At 35.9% G+C, this 21,766-nt stretch overlaps 1 protein-coding gene across 6 annotated transcripts in view; it reads right to left on the bottom strand.

Moving 5' to 3' along the window:
- Window positions 1–367: 367 nt before the first annotated feature.
- PLEKHA1 (pleckstrin homology domain containing A1) overlaps window positions 368–21,766 on the bottom strand; it is a 39,269-nt gene continuing 17,870 nt past the window's right edge. The window contains exons 3-13 of one of the 6 annotated variants that reach the window (XM_072870374.1): window positions 21,097–21,153; window positions 19,562–19,607; window positions 17,384–17,481; window positions 14,617–14,748; window positions 12,797–12,940; window positions 11,720–11,788; window positions 8,462–8,526; window positions 7,545–7,608; window positions 6,198–6,315; window positions 5,028–5,102; window positions 368–2,876 (exon numbers count right to left, since the gene is read on the bottom strand). In XM_072870374.1, coding sequence (XP_072726475.1) covers window positions 2,647–2,876; window positions 5,028–5,102; window positions 6,198–6,315; window positions 7,545–7,608; window positions 8,462–8,526; window positions 11,720–11,788; window positions 12,797–12,940; window positions 14,617–14,748; window positions 17,384–17,481; window positions 19,562–19,607; window positions 21,097–21,153 — 1,098 coding nt within the window. In that variant the 3' untranslated portion in view covers window positions 368–2,646. Of the gene's footprint in view, window positions 2,877–4,997; window positions 5,103–6,197; window positions 6,316–7,544; window positions 7,609–8,461; window positions 8,527–11,719; window positions 11,789–12,796; window positions 12,941–14,616; window positions 14,749–17,383; window positions 17,482–19,561; window positions 19,608–21,096; window positions 21,154–21,766 lie in introns of all 6 variants that reach the window. The other 5 variants (XM_072870378.1, XM_072870376.1, XM_072870377.1 and 2 more) reach the window with 5 other exon arrangements.

Genomic DNA, 21,766 nt, shown 5'->3' with positions numbered 1-21,766 from the left:
CAGAAAAACGCATGTTACATTTTGTTGTGCGGTTTTTTTCCCCTTTCAGACAGTGCCTGAGTGTTTCCAAATGGTTAACTTGACAGTACTATGCATCATCTCTTCCCTTCCATTGATTAAGAAGAAACCTGATCGACTTCCTTTGCATAACATGTAAAAATTCCACAGAAGAAACCAAGAACAGTAAAAGGAAAACAGCTCATTCTGTTTGATTTTTCTTAGGCTACACAACCTGATCAGATTTGAAGAATTAAAAAGACATTATAGCTGGATAAGAGACAATCTGACCTCTTATATGCTAAAAAGGAATATATTGTTCTGATGAAGTATTTAACATGGTGCAAGGAAACTCAGTCAGATGTTATTTTAAAGTTCCCCAAACTGGTTTATTGACAATTTAAATGTGACATATGTACAGCACTGTTTCTAAAATAATTTAACAATTTTCATAGATTTATAAAAGTACGGATAAATAGGAGACCCTGACAATTACCAACCACAAATATTCCCCTATGCTACTGAACTACAATGGTAGTTCTTTTCTCCCCCCCTCCCCCCCCCGCTCTTTTTGTAAGTCCTGTAAGGGAGCTGCTTTACCTCCACCCAATATGTAAAATTGCCAATACCAAAATATAATAAAATGAACATGCAGTGTGAAAGCTGTACCAGAGAAGTGATTTCAGATGTTAGACTACAATAAAAATATTTAAATGCAGAGTGTCTTCCACACAGAATGTACTTGTGAAAAAATAAGCTTTTAAAGAGCTATTGTTTTATCTTTATAGAAGTTAAAACCTACAATACTAGTTCAGACATTTACAGTAACTTCCAATTCTGTGCTAGTTTTCACATATATCTAGAGAGTCAAACAAAACCAGTAATTTACAAACACCACTGCCTTAAGACAGTGGTTAGTTAGCTTATGGATAAAAAAAAGAAGGTGCTGATATAATTTAAGGTTTTGACATTAGATTGTATTTCATTCTTATATGACACCAATTATTCTATCCTTGGATCAACAAATTACTGTGGTAAAGCCATCCACATCTCTCAAGCAGGAAGTCAGTTTGGAAGTTGGAGAGAAGATGGAGTTGTACGATATGTATCTTAGGTTACAGTAGACAAAAAAGGTATCACAAAGCTGGACAATCTGAATCACAGTAAGCAGCAGCATGAGATATTTGTGGGGTTTTGATTAAAGCAAACATTTTTCAAAAACGATGAAAAGTACACACTCAATCTAATCCAATACTTGAAATGTAAAGGTTCTTTTCATTTGCATCACTGAAGCCCCGTAACACAGTGTACACAAACAACAAATACTCATTTGTTTTTTAAAAACACATATTGCACAGCTAGTAGGTGCAATACCAGGACACTGGTATCCCTAGCATGTTTTATCCCTAGCATTTTAAATAGCTGTTTCGAACTATGCTATTCAGAGCAACTCCAAGCCAACATTCAAAACCATTAAGAATGGTTTGTGTACATAACTAATCCAAAAGTGTTTCAACATGAGAAAAAATGCAGGCACTTAAGATTGTTAGTGCACCAAAAGTTATAGGCCACAATTGCATGACTATGAACGGTTCAGTACCAATAATGACAAAACTAAACGAGGACGTCTTCCACTGATCAATATAGAAACAAGAACTGTTCACAAAGCACTGATAAGAAAACCACTCTCAAAACAGTAATCAAACAATACATTTAGACATTTAAGAAAAATAATTGCTGCAGAGCCTAATGTAACACAGTATAAACCCTACTTAGTTCAAAAGATCTAAAGGGTTCAAATTCAAAAGTCCAATTTCTCTTCTTCCGCCTCCAAAATACCATTACATGCAGTCCATTAAAATCCAAATGTGCAAAAAGTTATAAACCACCTTTAGAAGTGCATCAAAAATAGGCTGACTATTCAGAATTTAGTGGAAGTTTTACAGCACCATAATTAGAATTTCAAGGGTCTTCAGAATTCTTGTTCTGATAACAAATCAGTTGACACTGTTGATCCTAAAGAACATGTTGATCCTAAAGAACAGAAGAAACATTTTGTGCATTTCCTGGTATCTGAAAGTCATGGAGAGAAACAATTCTCATCTATGCTAAAATCTTACTGTAGCTCAAAATTAAATTAAATAATCACATTTGTTGGCAGTAAGTTCTCCACAACATAGCATTAGTTGTAAATTTAGTAAATTTGCCAGATTAGGAATGAAAAGTTGCTGGTACCTTGCTTACTTGCAGGTGTACTTTTTTATTTTTGTCTTTTGGGGTTCTTTTCTTCTAATGTGCAGTTTGGCCCCTCCCTAGCAAGTGATTTACTATCAGGCTTTGAGAAAATGCATAAGGTCCATTTCTGACCCTCAGCTGAAAGGCAATATACAAACACATACATACACATGTGTGCACAGAAACACACACATACATATAAAATCAGTGTTCCGTTTTTTTATTCTCATTTCCTATAATTTTCTTTGGTTAAAAGTCCGAGCAAGGAAATTAGAGGACCGAACAAATGGATCATTCTCCAAACACTTCCATCACTACACATCACTAACTGGAAGGCTTGCATCATCCAGATCCACAAGGCCAGGATCCTGTTCCTGAGTGCCATTTTTACTTTGGGGTTCCAAGAGGCCCCGTTCAGTCACTTGGGAAGCTGATTCTCTTGGAGCGACAACCTGGATCTTGTAGCTCCCTGGCTTGGCCTTGGTAAAAGATTCGTGAAATCCTCGCTTCTCCAAGGCAGGGTATTTGGCGTGAGGGTTTGGGACCAGAGGGCTGCCGTGAGTGGCTGTGGAATGTGAGGTGGCTGGGGCTGGGATGGCAGAACGGAGAGCATGGTTGGGTTCGGAAGAAGACTCGGTATGCTCCTGGAAAAGAAAAGCATGCGTCAGATGAAGTCATTGGCGTCACATTGGAAAGATGCAGTTTCAGATTTCACTCTCAGAAAAAAAAAATCAAGACAGAAAATACACAAAGCGAAGCATCAGCCACAGCAGCAGGAGGCAGGTGCTTTCTCAAGGCAGTGTGTTATTAAATGTGAGCTTACAGCAGTATGTGACAGCAACATCAGTTTCTTCATGTGAGGAAATTAAATTTCTCAAATCAAGCTCAGCAGCTCTTTAGACTTTATAATACAGTCCAGCAAAATGAAGCTTCTCATTTTACTAAGATGTTCAGTAACCTTTTGAAGATACACACTTCAAAGGCCATTGAAAGTGACACCTTTCCAAGAGAAAACTGTATTCAAACATATTCGTATACGTGAGGCACTCAAATCCTAAATCCTGAAGTAATGTGCATTTTACTGTTCTCTCTTCTTGGGGTACCAGTCTCCCCAAGTTGTTCCAGGGACCAAACAAAAACAGTAACTTTTTTATGCTATCAAGACTGTATAACAATTTCCAAAGTTAATGGACCTAGAAAAGAAACTGATCTTTAAGCTATTCCTTCTAATTGTTAAATTTTTGTCTTGTGATTATTATTGTTAACTGCCATTCTGTTGACCTTTACATAACTCTTAGATTGATATTGTGAAAATAATCTTCCACCATTTACTTACTGATAGAAACAAGTTCCCAGACTACCTAGGAATGATTTAGATGTCTAAAGCATAGGCACAGAGTGCCATTTTAGATGTCCTAGGATATCCTGCCTGACCTACAGCTGTCTCTCCAGAACAAAAAATTCCTCTGGTTCTGCATCATATCTACCAGTTCTGTAAGGATGTCTCAAATACCTAGGGATATCTAAAACAGTGCTGGATACAGTGTTAAATGATATGATCAAAATGATGTGCAGTGATGCAGTGAATACTTCACTCTGCATGCATCAGGAGCTGCAGCTGCTGCCACTTCTGCCATCACCAATGTTAGTACATGAACTAAAGAAATCTGTGAACCCATGTGTGTACACAAATCAAGTCACTTTTCAAGCACATTTATCAGCAAAAAAACCATCACAGATGTGCGTCCAAGATGCAAATATACATCCTACATGAAATACTTATTTTTTTACAGCAGTTTTCCCAAATTTCTTTTAGAATGCTATGACATGAATTCATAAATTTAATCATAATGGATTCTGCCAAGTACTACTGTATTTCTTTTTATATATTAACTAATATTATTGGGTGAAGTAGCTGTGCCACTTTTTTTGGACTTCAGTTTTGTGTTCAATTTCAGTGAAGTATTTCACATTATTTACATTGCCTCATTTCATATCTGACTTGATACTCCACTTTACGAAAAACATTTGCTTTAGGAGAACATACGATTCAGTGATTTACCTACTGTTGTTGTTCTTAATCATTCTAGTTCAACAAATAGGACAAAAGGGACATTAGGACAAGATCTCTATAATAAACTTTTTGCTAAATTGAACTGAAGGTACTCAGGTTTTACTACCCACACTGACTAATTTCACAGGTAAGACACTACGCTGCTGTATTACTCCTAAGGTGTACTGCTTTGAACAGCGTACTGATTATACATTATAATGCTTCTACGTTTGAACTAATAATTTCATGCAGAGACTTAAGCCATGCAAATCAGGCTACAGTATTATCCTTCCAATTACTAGCGTTATGACGTGCATTTTTTGTGTGCACGCATCTGTATTAGTTTGTGGGTAGCTTAAATTTAATTTTGCTTTTGCGCAGTTTCAAAAAAAATGTAAAGTAAAATGGAAATATGAACTCTCATGCAAATTAGTTTTAATACTTTCCTATTAAAATGACATCACATAACTTAGGTTTAAATATATAGTATGCTTTGAAGTATAAATACATGTTTTTGCCATTTTTAATTTCCAATTATTTTAAAAGTAAGAAAAAACAGTGCAAACCTGTAAGTGAATGATATAATTTATGAGTTAGTTTTCAGTAATGGTAATGACAACAGGTAGCATTATTTTTAGTTTTTTACAGTGCAAATTAGTCTCTAGTCCTAGCCCTCTGTTAAGAAGGCAAGTTTACATGAGAGCCCACATACGTGCTGCATTCACCAGTTCTTGATGTATACCTCTGTATACAAGGATTCGACAGCCTTCTGGCCTGCCGCATCTGGAACACAGTGCAAAGCTAAGATTAGAGTAACCTATACTTGGGGAAAGAAGAGAAGAGAGGGAAAAAGAAAGAAGTGATGCAGACAGTAATAGCTAGATTGCTCAGTTAGCCCCACAAAAAAAAAAGCACACACAAAGAAAAGTTATCTGCATATTTTCATTCCCCCCAAAAGAAACAAAATTTATGATAGGAAGTTTTATTTTAAAGCATGAAGCAGCTCCCAGCTGCAAAAAATAATTGGGAGCTTAGATTGAGTTAACAGAAACACAATATCAATGCAAATGTGTAGTCAAAAGCCAGATTTAAATTATTAGATTTCACATTATGGGGGTAATGATATATTCAGCTTATTACAAAACATCCCATAGCCAGAAAGTGAAAACCATAGCTTACAACAACTGAACAGTAAAGTATTCCACTCGTTAAATCTGGACATACTTGGAGACACTGTGACACTACAGTGACCTTCACTATTCACAAGTTAACATACTTTGTACTGAACATCTAATACCGTTTAAATGCAAATATGAATGAAATGTTGGCATCCATGTGGCTTCACAAATATTAAGAATAGTCACAGTGCCTCAGTTCAGTAATGCTAGATGGTGTTCACACTACGTTTCCAACAGCAAAAACTAATTCATGCGAGCAGAGATCTCTTGGAGAAGTTACTTTAAATTTGAATCTGTATCTGCATATACAATAAACTATCAACAATAGAGAATGACAATTTAGTAGTGAGAGTGGTTAAAAACAGATCAGGATATTGTCATTTGATTGCAAAAATTCAGCAATTAGCAGAAACACCTCGCAGGAATTAGAAAGTTTCAATTTTACTTCCAAACTAGTAGCAGCATAGTGACAAAGATCATACTGAACTCAGAAGAGTTTTTCTAGGTTAGCACTTGCATTATCTACGTGTTCAAGACAAGACAATACAATGCACATAAAGTTACATACATGTAAGACTAAGGTAAGTGCTCAATTAAAAATGCAAAATATTTTATGCCAGTCTGTATGAAAGTTCATGCAAAGATGCCACATTACTACAGGACAGGATAGAGGACAGGCGAAAGGAAAAAAACAACTAGAACTTCATGTGCACAAGTGAACATCAACTAATCACATTTTCTCTGAGGTTCAGAATAACATACGGAAGCTGCTGATCTTCCAGGTCCCCGCTGTGCTACAATGGCCCCAGAAATTGCTTTTATCCAACTGTGCATGTCTTCTGGACTGTCCGCCTGGATCAAACAATATGCATTATATTTAACATAATCAACTCTCAAATTTCCTAGTGTCCTGACCATCTGCATTAAAATAACAGCCTTACCCTACTTTATCAGTCTGTTATTTAAAGCCATAGGGACTTCCATTTCTTAACCCAGACATTTCTTAAAATATTACCCTGAATTTACTATATGTATATCGTTATATAAAATAATAAGAAATAAGTATTTTTATACTATTTGCATATTCTAGACCCAAATTTTTACTTTCAGCACACAAAAAAAATTAAAGTGCCCATAGAAATTCTTACAGGAGATCTGCTGACCCCTCTTAGCAGACTTTGGCCAATGATGTAACTTCTGTACTTTTCAGTCACTGTTGCACTTTACTTCTATGAGGTTTTTACTGAAGAGTTACAGTAAAATAAAAATCAGTCTCTGTTGGGGGTTAGCTGTACATTTACTTAGAACAACAATCCAAAGATGCAATAGATTAACAGTGAATACCAAGGGTGTACATATCTGGGACAAAGACAGATAAAAAGCTAAAGCTATCTCCTAATTAGGTTGAGACTCTATTAAACCAGCACATCCACCCAGCAAGAAACATCTGCAACATGTCACTTAATTATGTTCAGCTATAGGACAGCTCACAGCTCAGCATCTGGCACCACTGCCTGTATTAGACTATACAGGCCTTTCTGATCTGACGAGGGAAACTCAAAAATTATTTCTAGTACTATAAGCATCACATTCCCACAGAGCTAGGAAAAGCAAGTCTTTGTGATCCAAACATTTAGAAGGTGACAAGGTAAGGATGCAGTGAATAAAGTGCATATGGATACATATTACCAAATAGGTACTGAAATCTAAATGTTGCTGTGCTTTAGTAGATATTTTAATGTGGCAGCTAACTTGAATCCCGGAACTCAATACATAAAAATTCAGTACTTCAAAGTAAAAGATTTCAAATATTGAGTTGATCCTACAGAATTTGAAGACCCAAATGCCAACAAACTCACATTAGGATTTATTGCTTATTGCTTTCATACACTACCAACATAACAGTTGCTGTTATGTGGAATATTTCTTATATGCGTCTTTCTGAAACATAATGAAGATCACATTTCCTCTGAGAATCACGGCACACTTAAATACAACTTAAAAAAACCCAAAACAGCAGCGCTTCTTTGCTTTGAGTATGGCGGTCTCCTGGTTTTGCCCAAACTTAAAAAAGAAATTACCTGTACATAAAAGGTTCGAGAAGTTGTTACAATTTCAAAGAGATTGTCTCTCATCATTATATCACTGTAAATGAAACACACAAAAATACTTCAACAGCAAGTACAACTTTCTATTTTAAAAAGACTCTAGGACATGCAGAGAACCCGAGCATTTGTTGTCTGAAGACCTTTGCATTTCTTTATCACTCTACTGTTGTTTTTTCGGTAAATACCAAGTAGAAAAAGAAAACCAGCATCTCTTACTCATTTTAGTCCTGAGACTCTTCAGTTTCAGTGGCATGCCTGCTACTATATATATTTTTAACTGGAACATTCTAAACCATATCCTGTTAAGTTAAAAATATTTATTGTTCTAGTCAAATTTCTGTAAGATTTCACATTTATATTTTGTTATGTCTTTGCAAAGTATTTGTCCTAAGCAGTAGCCTGCTAAAAAAAACCAAAAAAACCCCAAACTACTACAAAGGCAACTCATTCCTTAGTATATTGCCATTTGGTGGGAGAGAAAGCAGGAGGAAGAGTGTTCTCATCTAAATTCAGACATTTAACATAAGGTAATGTCCTCTAAAGGTTTAGAGATTATATAAGCAGAATAGAGACTCCTAAAATTGCTGCCTCAAATCAGACAGCACCCATGCATCTCTAATTCATGATTGCATGATATTCCTTTGTTCCACCCTTGTCCAATGCATTTACATTCTACTGAATGTTACAAGTTTGAAACACACACTAATGCAGAACTCTCAAAACCAGTTTTAGGCACAAAACTACTTACTGTCCTATAAGTAAAGAGTATCACACATGCATACATCAACCAAAGTTGTTAAAAAGTTCTCCATTGTTTCCCATGAGCAGCCTAGCCATGACAAAGCAGTGTACCACATCCCATGTAATCACATCAGTGCTTCTCTCCTCACCTTTGCTTGCATTCCTGAACTTTATGGACCTCCTTAAGTGGTATAACCCTGAGAGGTTCCTTTTCCTGGGGAGAAAAAAAGGGCAAAAATATTTCAGTAGAGTATACCTAACAACTAGAATATAGTCAGAAAGCCAGAGGTCAGGACAGTTGACAGCAGCAGACTTATATAAATGAGACTTTCAAGACAGTCACTTATGCAAAAGGTGATGTCAACCAAAATTTAATTTGCTTTTGTAAGTATTAAACCAACCATGACACTTGCAACAAAGAGGAGGCAAAATCAAGAAGTCAAAAAGCCCAAAACATTAATTCACCTTACCATAATGGAGACAACTACCCCTGTCCCCTTTCCCTAACCAGATCAGAAAATTGAATCTGTCTCAAGCAGCTTATTTCAGTAAAACCGCAATTATATTCTTTTGCTGTGAAATGCTACGATACAAGATGCTTTGTTAATTGTACTGCATGACATGGCTTTAAATAAGATTGTATCCTATACTCAATACAATTAAAAAGAATACAAAGAAATCAATCATACCAAGAGAGCGCGTATTCTTAAAGCATATGAAAATTCTGTTACCATAACAAAAATAAATGTTACAATTCTGTCCAAGTTTCACACAACAGGAAAAAAAGTAAGAACATTCAAAAATAAATACTTTCACTTTTGCCATGACAATGTAATGTCATACCTACTATTATTTTCCTGTGGTTGTTGCAGTAAAAAAACAAACAACAACTTACTTTACCTCCTAATGTGTTTTTGTTAAGCAATGTTACAATAGACTACTTCAGTTGGCTTCAGCTTATAGACACAACAAAAGCTGTCAGCTCTGGAACGACTACTTTCTCTACAATTTCTATTACATATACTTAAGCGATTTATGTTGTTATAGCAAACAGTGAATGTCACCCAAATATAACCATCCTCAAATGTCAGTTTTCATTAGATCACTTGTCTCTATAGCAGATCAAATGTACAGATTTTAAAACTCAATGTTTTCAGTTATTTTGCCTCTCTTCCCCCCTCTCCCTTCCCTGCTCTTCTGAGGTTCACTCATCCATTACAACTGAGTTTTTCACAGTAATACATCAAATGTGAACTGCAAGATTGTCCCTGGAATACAGGCACCTGTTGCAGGGAAGACTTCATCTCAGAAATTATAATTTTCTGAGTCTGATACTGCCTGTATTCCACTATGCTCCACCGGAAGACTGATATGAGCTCTTCCTCCAACTGAAAAGAGGAGACCATGGGGCAGGGGGGAACACAACACACCAAACCACCACAACAAAAAAAATCCCCCAAACCTACACATTTTTCAATTTTAAAAACACAGTAACATTTTTTACATTTTTTGAGAGCAGAGAACTCAGATATATTTCTACAGATGCAAAACAACAGCACCTCAAGATATCCAGTAAGAGTAATCTGAAGTACTGGCGAGCAGGCTGGCTGTCAAGGCAAACTAACTTCAAGAAAGAGCCAGACTTGACTGAAGACTGCAGCTATTGGGAACTGAAGTCCAATAGAAAGAAGCTTTCCAGAATTAGAAGTCTGATGCTACGCTAGCTGAATACGACCTCCATGCCATAGCAGTCTTAGCCACAAAGGCAGGATAAATAATCACTATTGAACTTTTTTCCTATCTTTGTATTACTCTCGTTAGGAACAGGAGATTATTAGGGAAACGGAGATACCACTCATTGCTGAAAGAAATCATTCACCATCTGAAACCTTCAGAAGACAGCACTTTACCGTTTTTGTGTTTGTAGGAGATAAATAAAAGTCTGATGTACATACGGTTAAGTTATTGCAGGTGTTTTCTTCTTGCTGGGCTGCCCTGTGAAAGTTTTGCTCTTTCCAGTAGAGAGCAAATGTCTCTCCAACATGTATGTTTCAGACAAAGCAGATTCTAATTGTTTAAAAAACTATATGAAACATGATTATCATGATCAGGTTTCCTAACCATGGAATTCTTTGATTAACCACCATAGTCCGATAAAAGGACACTATATTCTCTATCTATTCAGTACTTACTTCCCTGAAAAGGAGAGGGATAACTCTCTTAAAATGGGAAAAAAGCTAATCCCAGTAAAAATTGTGAAGCAGGATCTAATTCCCTGTTGTCTGACAGCTGGTCAGTCCAGCACCTTCCTCAAACTGCAGCAAGGGGACATTAGCCTGAAGAATAGAGGACACGACAAGATTTTATATTGCTCAAAATAGTTAAAGTGGAAAGGCGTATGATGAAACACTAAAAGTGTATGCATTTCTACGATCTTCCTAGTATACTCTCACACAGTACAATTCTTCACAGAGTTAGAATTTGCTTGTAAGCAATCTGCACTCAGATTTTTTAAAAAATAAAAATAGAGAGTTTATTATAGGCAATGAGTCAGAACTGTGTTATGCTGACAGTTTAACAAAGATAATGATGCAAGATCAAACTCATGCTACTGTTGTGTGCTTCCTCATTAAAAGTAAAGCAAAAGTTCTCTTCAGAAATAGCCTGAAATTTGGGTTCTTGACATTTTACATCTTACAGTTGGCCTGTAAACTCAATTTTCCTTAATTTATAATACTCTACAACTCAGACTTCATACCTTAGGTACAGATTTTCTCATGTTCAGTAAGTGTGGGGTTCCTTTTTGGGGAAAAAAGACTGTCTCCAGTCCCAGCCACTTCATTTTTAAATGAAGCCTGAAGGCACTTAACATTTGGTCAAAAGGCTGAAGAGTGATGAGTGGGGAAGAAAGATCATGAAACCGAAACAAACTCTAAGCGTTGCTTCTGAACAGCAGAGTTCTTTGCCTGTCTTGGCTGCCCTGGGTAAAACAAGCGTGTGGGAAAAGATCCCATCATTTTTATGATAGAACACCCCATAATTCTAACTTTAAATTAAGAATTGCAAGATTACAGTTTTGTCTCTCCACATAATGGTCAGCTCTTTCAAGAACACAATTAATTATAAGTGATTACAAAGTGACATAAGATACTAATACAAAAATCACAGTGATTCTAGAATATATCTTATTACTGTTCTTCAGTACCCTGCAGACAGGCTTCCAAAGAGAAGACTGAAGTCTGAGTTAACAGCCACGCTATTAATTTTTTGTTCTTTCCAATCATGAAAAGTTATTACAGTACAGTAAGAGTTGCAGGAGCAGCACAGCACAGTTTTCAAATACAAGCATATTTTCTTAGATTTTCTTGCAACTATCGCTGGAAAATAACACACATTTGGAAACTTACCAGTTCAGACTTGAAATATCCTATTGTGTTTTCATCTAACTGAAAGTATCTTCTCTTCCAGTTCTTCATCTGTTAAAGGAAAACACATATTTATATATTTTATATATAAAATACAAATATACTTACATGTTATATATTATTCATATTTTTATATGTAATTATATTTATAATTCTAGTTTATATTTATAATGTATGATATAACTCATATTTATTTATTATTCATTTATAATATTTATAATTTTATGTATTACATATATTTATTTATACGCGTGTATAGTTCCCCCAAAATAATTCTGCAAGACTGTCCAATTTATTTTTTTTTTTTAAACTGCAAAAATTAAAAATTCTGGAAGCTACTATTTTCTATTGTAAGAATTTTTCAACAACAATCTCCACTGAAACTGTAGCAACTCAGCAGCACAAATACCCTGTAAGAAATGTTAATAGACAGTGCATTAAAGGTTTCTGGTTTATTTTTAACTAAAAAAGGAGTGTTACAAAAAGAAGCTTCATAATACAAGATAAAACGAGGCTGAGAACTCATGAAGCACGCATATCTTGCTTAGTCTGAACTGTTCCTTCTTTTAACAAGGCATCATGTGAATAGTTCCACTTGTGTTAATCAGTCTGACAAGTTGTACAATTCTTCCTCTGAACTGAAAAATTAGCTTTTTCTAAACATTTTAGTGATTTTAAAAGCATGCAGACATTGAACTTCTGCCTGAATTTAGATGGTTCTTGTAAGCGAAATAAGGATCTCTACATAACTGCAGAACAGAAGAATTCCTAGTTGCGTGCACTAAGCATAACGTGAAAGTCTGCGCACACAATTTTTCCTCTCCAAAACTGAAGAAAGTTGAAAACACTGAAGAAAGTCATGAAAAGAAGTAATACAGACATAAATTACATGCTACTGGGAGGGTAAGTTGTACCTTCAGCCATCCTTAGTACTGTCAGTAGTGCTAAAGTTACTGGTAATTATGTCTTTTTTTTTTAAACCATCTACTTGATAAGTACAACTACCACCTTAGGACCTTTGCTCTTGATTAATGAAACACACTGATCTCAAATACTTACCACTGCTCCTTGTTTTACACAGTAGCCAGCTTTGATAATAGCATTATCTGGGGGATGCTTAGCAGTAAAATAAGGAACGTGACTTTGTGACCGTTTCAAATAACTCCTGTCACCCCCTTCACTGCACTCACTGATTTCTTCTTTCTAGAAAAAAGCAGGAAAGTTCAGAATAGTCTCAGGTTTTTTCTAAAGGTCAAAGAATAACTATACTAGTTATAATAGGAAATAGTTGTATCATCCCATACTCACAAATCACATTTCCAATTTGTTTGAAAGGATAAAATTTTTCAAATGATTTCTAGAGACAACTAATGAGACTTCTCCAACAGCTCTGGTTGAGTACTTGCAAGCTCCATTTAGAAACTAAACTAAGAAAGTGCTGAGTATTCTCAAACAATATTGACAGACACTCAATGAAGAATGTTACAGACCTAAAACCAAGATATGTGCATGTATTTAGTGCAAACTTATAACATGACTTTAAGGGCAAAACACTAGAGGTGGCTACAGCAAAGAAAAAGCTGTTTCTAGGACCATAAGACATCAGAATTCACCAACTTTTTAAAGGCAGTTCAGGTGTATACATGTCATTTACATGATATTAATCCAATCTATAACTATTTTTAGCTCAGGGAACTTCCAGAAACGGATACAGGTCTGTATCTTTAACACTGCATAGATTCTTCTTCCATGAGCTTGTCCAGTCTCTCAAACTCAGGAAAGTTTCTTGCATCCATGCCATCTTTTGGCAAGGAGTAGCTTATGTTTTATTACTCACTGAACAAGAACTCCTTCCCTTTGTTTCATCTGGTTACACCATTAGCTTTGTTTAAAAGCCCATAGCTCTCATACTGGAAAAGACAGTTTACACCATCCACCCCTGCCAATCACAGTTTTGTAGAGATCTTACATCCTCCTTTAGTTATTTCTTTTGCACACAGAACAGTACTAGCCTACCAAATTGTTCCTCATATGGAGATCATTCCACATGGACTAATCATCCTTGAAACCTTTCTCTGAACCTTTCCAGTTCTAGTTTTTAAGATGTGAACAAAACCGGACACAGTAATCAAGGTCTGGTCGAAGACAGGAGTTATACAGCAACAAAGATGTTTTCTGTTTTGCTCCTTATTCTTTTTCTAGTAAACTCCTAGGAAAAACCCTAACAGGGGGGTTTTTCCTCCACTATTACTGAACACCAAGATGATGTTTTCATAGTGTGACTAACTCTTACCTCTCACTCAAGTGGAAATGGTTATTTCACAATCTAGTATTTTCTGTAAAAACGAGGATTGTTTTTCCCAGAATCCCTTACACCACATTTATTTTCACTGAAATTCACTTGCTGTCTTATTTGTCCACACATGCCATTTCATAAGGCCCTTCTGCAATAGTTTAATCTGCTGTCATCCTTACTACCTCTAATAACACAGTGTATATATAATCAGGTGACTTAATCACCTCCTTTTTTGCCCACTTTTCCTGGCAGTTAAAGAGACAGAACTTTGGCATTGTTAACACCAACAATTCATTTCACATACACAAAAAGACATTTTCAGCATGCTAACCGGTATCTGTGAGCAAAAATCAATACTCATGCAATTCTTTATAGTCTTGAATAATTCTCTCTAACGTTGTATAAAGGGAATAAAATCCTCAAGAAACCCAGTCAGTATCAATAAAAGGTGCATATCAAAGCATAAGTCCTCTGAGCAAGGTGAGAAGCTGACAGCTATATTGTGATACATAACCTGCTCTCACCTGTCAAACAACAAAGCATCCTCTATCGAATAATAGCCCACTTGTTTTAAGGGTATTACCTGGGTAGGTGTAATGATAGGAACACCACCAACAATTTCTGTCCTGTAAGAGACTTGCTTCTTTCCACCTGGGCTTTCAGCTTGACGATTTGCATTATCCATTTGACAGAGAGGATCAGACTGCTTTGGTACCTGAAAGTAGAGTATGATAATTAACATAAGTTTTATGAAGACCTAAAAAAGCCCTAATCATTACTCAAGAATTTTTAATTTGTCTTCAGCAGGATTTAACAAACGTTCTCTAGTTGTAAAAGGCTAGAAATAGCTTACATGAAAATTTGTTGCAAAGGCTACGCTTTAGTTCTCAGAAGAAAACTGGTGCCAATGAAGACATTTCACCAGGTGTCTTGAATTCTAAAAATCAATTCCCAGGTTTGCCATAAGCACTGTACTTCATTTTCAAGAAGTACTGCTAACTTGTAGAAGAACTGGTTCTGTATTTTTCACTTGCTTTCAGTTTTAGTAATAAGTGCTTTAGACTGGAGACACCCCAGTGCCTGTAGAGCTAGCACAGTAAGGCCATAAACACAGGGCTACAGTATTGAGAATTCTGTCAAATAGGATGCCCGACCAGTATGATATTTGCGCCCATATTCCAATACTTGGCATGAAGACTGTGTGTACTGCCTCCATTAATCCTACATATATTGCTAAATTCTGTCCAAAATGACTCTACCTATTTTTAACTATCATTAACTATTAAAATATTCTCTCAAATGTGGAATGAAAGCAATCAAAACATCACAGGAATTTAATTCCCCCAATAAGTGTTTTGATCTAAAATGTTTACTCAAATTTCTGAGTTTGTGCAAGAACTAAACATCTGTAACCTAAGAAATGCACTAACTGGCTACCTAAGCCATTTTAATTTATAATCTCCTTTCACCCCTAATATTAATATAGTAAATTTCAAGTGACTTCAAGAAGAAGAGATCAAGGGTCTCACACCAAAATATCTTGGCCAGCAGCCTACTGGGTGTTTACATAGGACATCCAAATTCCTTCAAAAAGAAGGGACACGCAAATTGCCTTTACACAGTGAATTACCATGCAGGACCGTGGCACATTCAAAACTTGAAATTGAACTGATCTAGACAAAAACAAAGCTACTTTACAGTCTACTGTGATTCTAGTTCCTATGCGCAGGACTGCTTATTTTACAAAAAAACAGCCTGCAAAGATGTACAAACAGTCCCGAGAGTACAAATGTCAGCTTCGGACAGCTTCCTCCTGGCCAAGTGAAGGTGGCACTCAGCTGCTTGCTCAGCTGTGGCGTCAGGCTCATTCACTTCCACCATCCCCTTAGCCCTGCACAACGCCCAGCTTTGCTAGCACAGGTAAAAGGTGACTCCATTCACAGCCAGTCTGACACTGAAGGATAAGGCATTCTCCTAGCGCACACAGATCATGAGCCTCAGCCTTTCAAGAGGAGGGGCTTGTAGCTACAGCTTTATGGGTAAGTGCTTCAGCCGTCACAAACGCCTACTTAAAATGTTACAGACCAAACCTACAACCACCTTCTCATATGAAGGCATTTTCAATCAGTACTCATTAATAGGTACACAACGTGCACCTATTAACCTGCAAAGGTTCCTAGTTACTTTGAAATTATCAGCGCTCAGAGTACTAAAAATGCAACGAATCTTGGAGGATTACAATCTACAGCAAGTAATGCTCATATGAAAATTAATAATTGAATGATCTTAATTATTTGATTAAATCACTGGCCATACTAAATAACCTCTGAACAGATTAACAGTTCAAAGGCTTGTTTCTTCAAAGACAAAAAAGTGCTAATGATTTCACCAGCCATGTAGAATGCAAGTTAAACACATGATAAACAGCTTTCAGACTAAATTCTAATTTGATGCAATTAATTATTTATTTCACTCTATTATTTCTTGAACTGGAAACAATTCAAGTCTGGTTGTGGTGTGTCCTCCTTATGAAAAACCCAAGTGATAAGGCTTTGTGTTTCTGTTTAATTTATTATTAGTAGTAACGTTTTTATAACTCCAAAGAAAGGGCTACATCAAAAATAATGCAAACAACTCATGGAAACATCCTTAGATAACCTAAAAATTAGAAAGTTACTGACAACAAATATGAATGTGTGCACCCATGCTCAGAACCCCTTCTTTGTAAGGGTATGCTCTCAAAACAGTTCATGTCATCACTTCCCCAAAACTGGAAAGAAAACAAAACCATAACTTCTGCCTCCTGAAAAGACTGAGGGTGGGTTTTTCTATCATGTGATAACAAGCCATCCTGGTACAAACCAGAAAAGTAATTTAACACTTAGAGAATGCATTAATGTTTCTTTGAATGGATGTTCCTTGAAAACAGGAGAGCGCCTTTGGAGCATGGCATGATGTGTTTGCTCATTATTTTAGTGATACTTTAAGAAATACAAACTTTTGACACCAGGCAAATGTATGTGTACGTTTTCTTTGCTTGCAAATGTCTTCTGGATATTTCAATTCATATTAAATGTGTATGGTTAATTTTAAATTATTAGAAACCATCATATGCTGTAATGAAAAAGTTAATCACATTTTTGTCCAATATCCAAAGCAAAAAGTAAAATAAACTCAAGTTTAGGGGGACTTCTGTGCAGTTTCTCCAGGTCTTGGAAAGCCAAGCCAAGACTTAATTGTAGAAATAAAAAGACTACTCTAGCATAAAAACTGGAGGCAAAGGTTACATTTAAGCACCTTGAGACAGTCACCATTTGAAAGCATTGCTAGATATCAACTAAACCACTTACTGTGATTTTGGTAGCTTTGTTCAGAACATTTACCCATTCAACTAGGTCCTGCTGATCATTGGCTTGTAGAAAGTATTTTCTCATCCCTGCATTCATAACTGTTAAAAAACATTATGAAAAGTTAACAACACTGAAATTTAAGAGTAAACTTAACACCATCATAAAAAGATCTGATTTCAGATGGAAAATCCAGTTGAATTATTTAAGGTCCCTGCTGCATTTCTTTTTAGAAAGTCATCTTAAGCTACATACATCCACTTGGCAGGCTTGCTTTAATCTGAAAAAAACCAAACCCAAACCCTATTTTTATTTTTGTTTTTTTAAGCTCTCCACTTAAACGGCATCATACAGAATTTGTTAAATGATTTTTATTACATAGAAATAAAGCCTTGAATTTTATCAGAATTTTCTATAGCTCCATTTCCCTTTTCTCAATTTCCCTAAGCAACAAAGTTTTATACTTGGGGACTTCTACAATTTCTCCTTTTAATCCTCTGACCAGTATCTGTTACCCTTTGCAACAAACTCATTAACATGACTACGCTCACCGATTTTTTATTTTTTTTTTTAATTTGTGGAAAAGGCAGTATTGATTACTAAATATATGATGCTCAGGATCAAACAACTTTAAAATAAAGTTTTATGTTCTGGCTATTTTACTTTAGTGACTTGGCAAAGCAAGCATATTTTTAGTAAGTTTATGTATCTACCTGGCAATTCCTAGCATACTTTTATCCAAAAAGGACAAACATATTTCTGTGTAACAGTAAAAAAATCACGGCTAGTTTTCTCACAAACTCTAAGAACTTGAGTTCTTGAAATCTTGAAATTAGCTTTAAGCTGAACAGTGACTAAAACCTTCCCAGAACTTTGAAGCATTGCAGCTAAAGTCTGAACAGATTTTGCTGCTCTACCTGTAACGTAACAGTTCTTCAGGTCATCGCTAACAGCAAACACATGCCACAAACAGATACTTTTTACTCTTCTATCATCTTTCTCCCCAGAGTGCATGGTTTGAAGCAAACATTATTAGATGCAAATATAAATTCAAAATACAGAACTGTATAATGAGTCGACTGAAACAACAACTCCCAGTATTTAAATAAAAAGACAATAAATGTAAATTTTTCCTCTAAAATGTGTCAAAACCACTTATGAAATATTAAATGCTTTCAGCCAGCATCTTGGATCATTAAGGCTTTTTAGAGCTGGCCCACTAAGAGCAACTTCACAACTGATGAAGACAAACACCTCTACACGTGCATGTGCAGAGGAATCTGTAGATGGCACTGAACTGACACGCTAGGTACTAGTCTAGAATCCCTGAAGCCTTACACACAGGGGTGATTTACCAAGTGTTTCATGAGCTTCAACACAGAGACTGCACAAGTCCGGTGGAACTGCCTTCTCTGGGCCTGTACAACACTGCACATGGCAAAGGACACCTTAACTAATTGTCGTAGACCTTTCAGGCATTTTCAGTACCTTCATCTGAGCTAAAACTGTTACATGAATGCAGCCATAAAGAATGGGTATTCATAAACAGAGCAGGGGCTGATTCCAGTCTCTACATATACTTTCATGAATTACAATTGCTTGTCAAAAAAATTTGGAATTACGGTATTCTGGACAAATTACTTATAAGAAAAATTTTAAAAAGACCATAAGGGCTTTTATGATTATCTAAAACTTTACTCAAGTCTAAACAAGTTTAAGTATCAATAAACCTAGAAGGTACCCCAAGCAAATACTTTTTCTTCAGCGCAGCAATAGAGGCTGAAATTTAATGTAAGAGCATTGGCGGACAGTATTTTTAGATCAATTAAATCAACTCTTATCAGTAATACAGATTGAAATAGTTAAATTACTTGTCTTCATAGCTGACAGGTATGCCATGTTTCTGAAAACACCCATCATTTTTGATTAGCTTATTAATGCCTCAAAAATTTCAAACACCTGAAGAACAGCTCTCACCTACTCCTCATTAAGCTGCAATACGAAAAGCCACAAAAACACCTTATGAAGAAGCCAACATTTCCCTCATACTAAAGAAGAAACAGTGAATACAAACTCTTTTTAAAAAATACACTGCCAGCTGTCACTAGTAACAAAATTGCAGAACATTATCTTTGTTTCAAATTTCTGTACTTCATGCACATGCCGCATGCAGGAACTTACCAAAACAGAATTCTGCCTTTGGCCTTAGCTTAGTTGCATCGCTAACCTAGTAGGAAAATTAAGATCATAAATATCACTGTGCATACAAAATATACAGCAGATATCACAATTTTTTTTCCCTCTTTCAAGTGGCTGAATTTGAAGATTAGCAGCATAGCGAGCTTGTTAAAGATATACAGATATAACAACAAATACCATATAAAATTCAGTTCAAGATATGCAACCTATAGTAAGAAGACAGCTTAAGCCACATGTTCCTATTCCTTAAGTTTAAGGATTCACTACCAGACAAATGTTGAAATCTGAAAACATAAACACTTCTACTTGCATTTTGAACTTCTATGTCTCGACTGAACTAAAAATTCAAGGACATTTCATACTGTCAAGAACATTAGTTGTATTTTGGTTCATTAACAGAGAGAATAGCAGCCACTTTTCTTCAGGAGTCTAAAATGTTGCAGTGTTGGGGGAGGAGAGAAGCGGGTGTCCTGTTTTGAGAGAGGTATTGCCATTTTTACATTACAGAGCGCTTCTATCAAGGGTGGGGGAGAAGGCAAAGCAGTCTTTCACATCAAAACCTTTTTCTTGGCCAGAAACAAAAAACATGAACTACGTAACTAGAACAACTACGGAAAGTTAGACAGAGCATCCGCACAGGAAGCACACTTGAGCTGCCTTCAAAGGTGCACACAGGTGCAAAGGCACAGGTGACCACCCCTGCTCCCACTAAAAGTGGGATACAAGATTTCAGATTTCTTAAGATGACAACTGTGAGGTTCAGGGCAAAGTAAGTATAGAAGAAGGAAACCAGGAAGGACTTAAGCAGGTCTCCACAGACATTTCTGTACTTGTGATATAACCAGCATCAATGATACCTTTTACAAGAATAAAAAAAACAAAACAAGGAAGGTGGGAAGATGCAGTATGACGAGAAGAAAAGCAAAGGAAGGATGAGAAATGAACAGAAAGACAAAGGAAGGTCAACTATTTTTCTCCACTTATTTGTTAATGCAGTATCTGCTACAAATTTAACCATGGAGACTTTCTTAGTTCACAGTTTTCTTTCAGACATATTTGGAAGTGAGTGTATACAGAGTGTAATGAACTAAGTATTTTCTACAAGTTCTTCTGTCCTATCTATTAAAGATCATTATTACTTGCAGGCTATCACACCCAAAGACTTATCTTTCACTTCATAAATGGCCTGTCTTTCCTCCAAGACTAATTGGAATTCAAATACTCAAAGAACTGAAGCATACAGTCCAGAAACATTAATTCTATGCAGCACAAAGAGCTGCCATTTGAAATCACAAAACAAAACTAGAGAATATGGTAATTAGTCTATTCTTATTTTAACCTGATACTATTGAAGTGTTTGTAACACTTCCCTAAAATTCAGTAGTAGCACACAAGCAAAAAGCTTCCCATGCGCTACATAAGAAGCTTTTAAAATTGTCTAAAGTTGAGGCCTTCAGAAGCAGCCCTTGGTAGTTATCACCAAAATTTAGCAACAAGTGTCTTACATATTATCTTACCTTTGAAATATAGGTAAGTTTAATGACTCCAACAGGCGGAGATCCAGAAGGAAGATTCTGAAACAAATCACATGTTACAAAGTGAAACTAGTTTATTCTCACATCACAGTCAGTGTTTACACATAAAAAAGCAAATAACTCAATTCCACAAACAAAAAGAAAATCCTATGTGTTTTTATAGACAATACACAATGTATACTTGAAACAGGACCTAAACTACTTGCTTATTATACACACATCTGTTAATCAACTAAAAACAGAAAGACTGCTAGAAACAATACAAGTAGTAATTGTTTCAGAGGTTTATGTATGTTTCTAGAGGAAAAAGGATTCTTGCAGGTCTGCATCCAGGAAATCCGGAAAGAATACTTTTTCCTTAACAGATGTTGGCGTCTTATGTATTTTGACCAGGGCAGGCGGAAGGGACAAGAAGTGACATTCATCTATTATGTCAGATACTTCAAAGGCCATACCACGTATTTTCCAAAACAGATTGAAAAATCATAGTCTTATCATTTAATATTAAAGTTATTGCAGGGAAAGACCATGATACTTCCTAAAGTTGCAGTTAAGCCTAAGTATATTTACAATCCAAAAAGGAGCTGTCCGTTGTTTTTACATCCTCGCTTAGCACGCTAGTCTTAACATTTACATTACTATTCACAATCAG

The sequence above is a fragment of the Ciconia boyciana genome, chromosome 8 (genome assembly GCF_034638445.1).
Source record: "Ciconia boyciana chromosome 8, ASM3463844v1, whole genome shotgun sequence".
Classification (NCBI taxonomy): Eukaryota; Metazoa; Chordata; class Aves; order Ciconiiformes; family Ciconiidae; genus Ciconia; species Ciconia boyciana.
The sequence above is the reverse complement of the archived record's forward strand: the minus strand, read 5'-3'. Positions and strand labels throughout refer to the sequence as shown.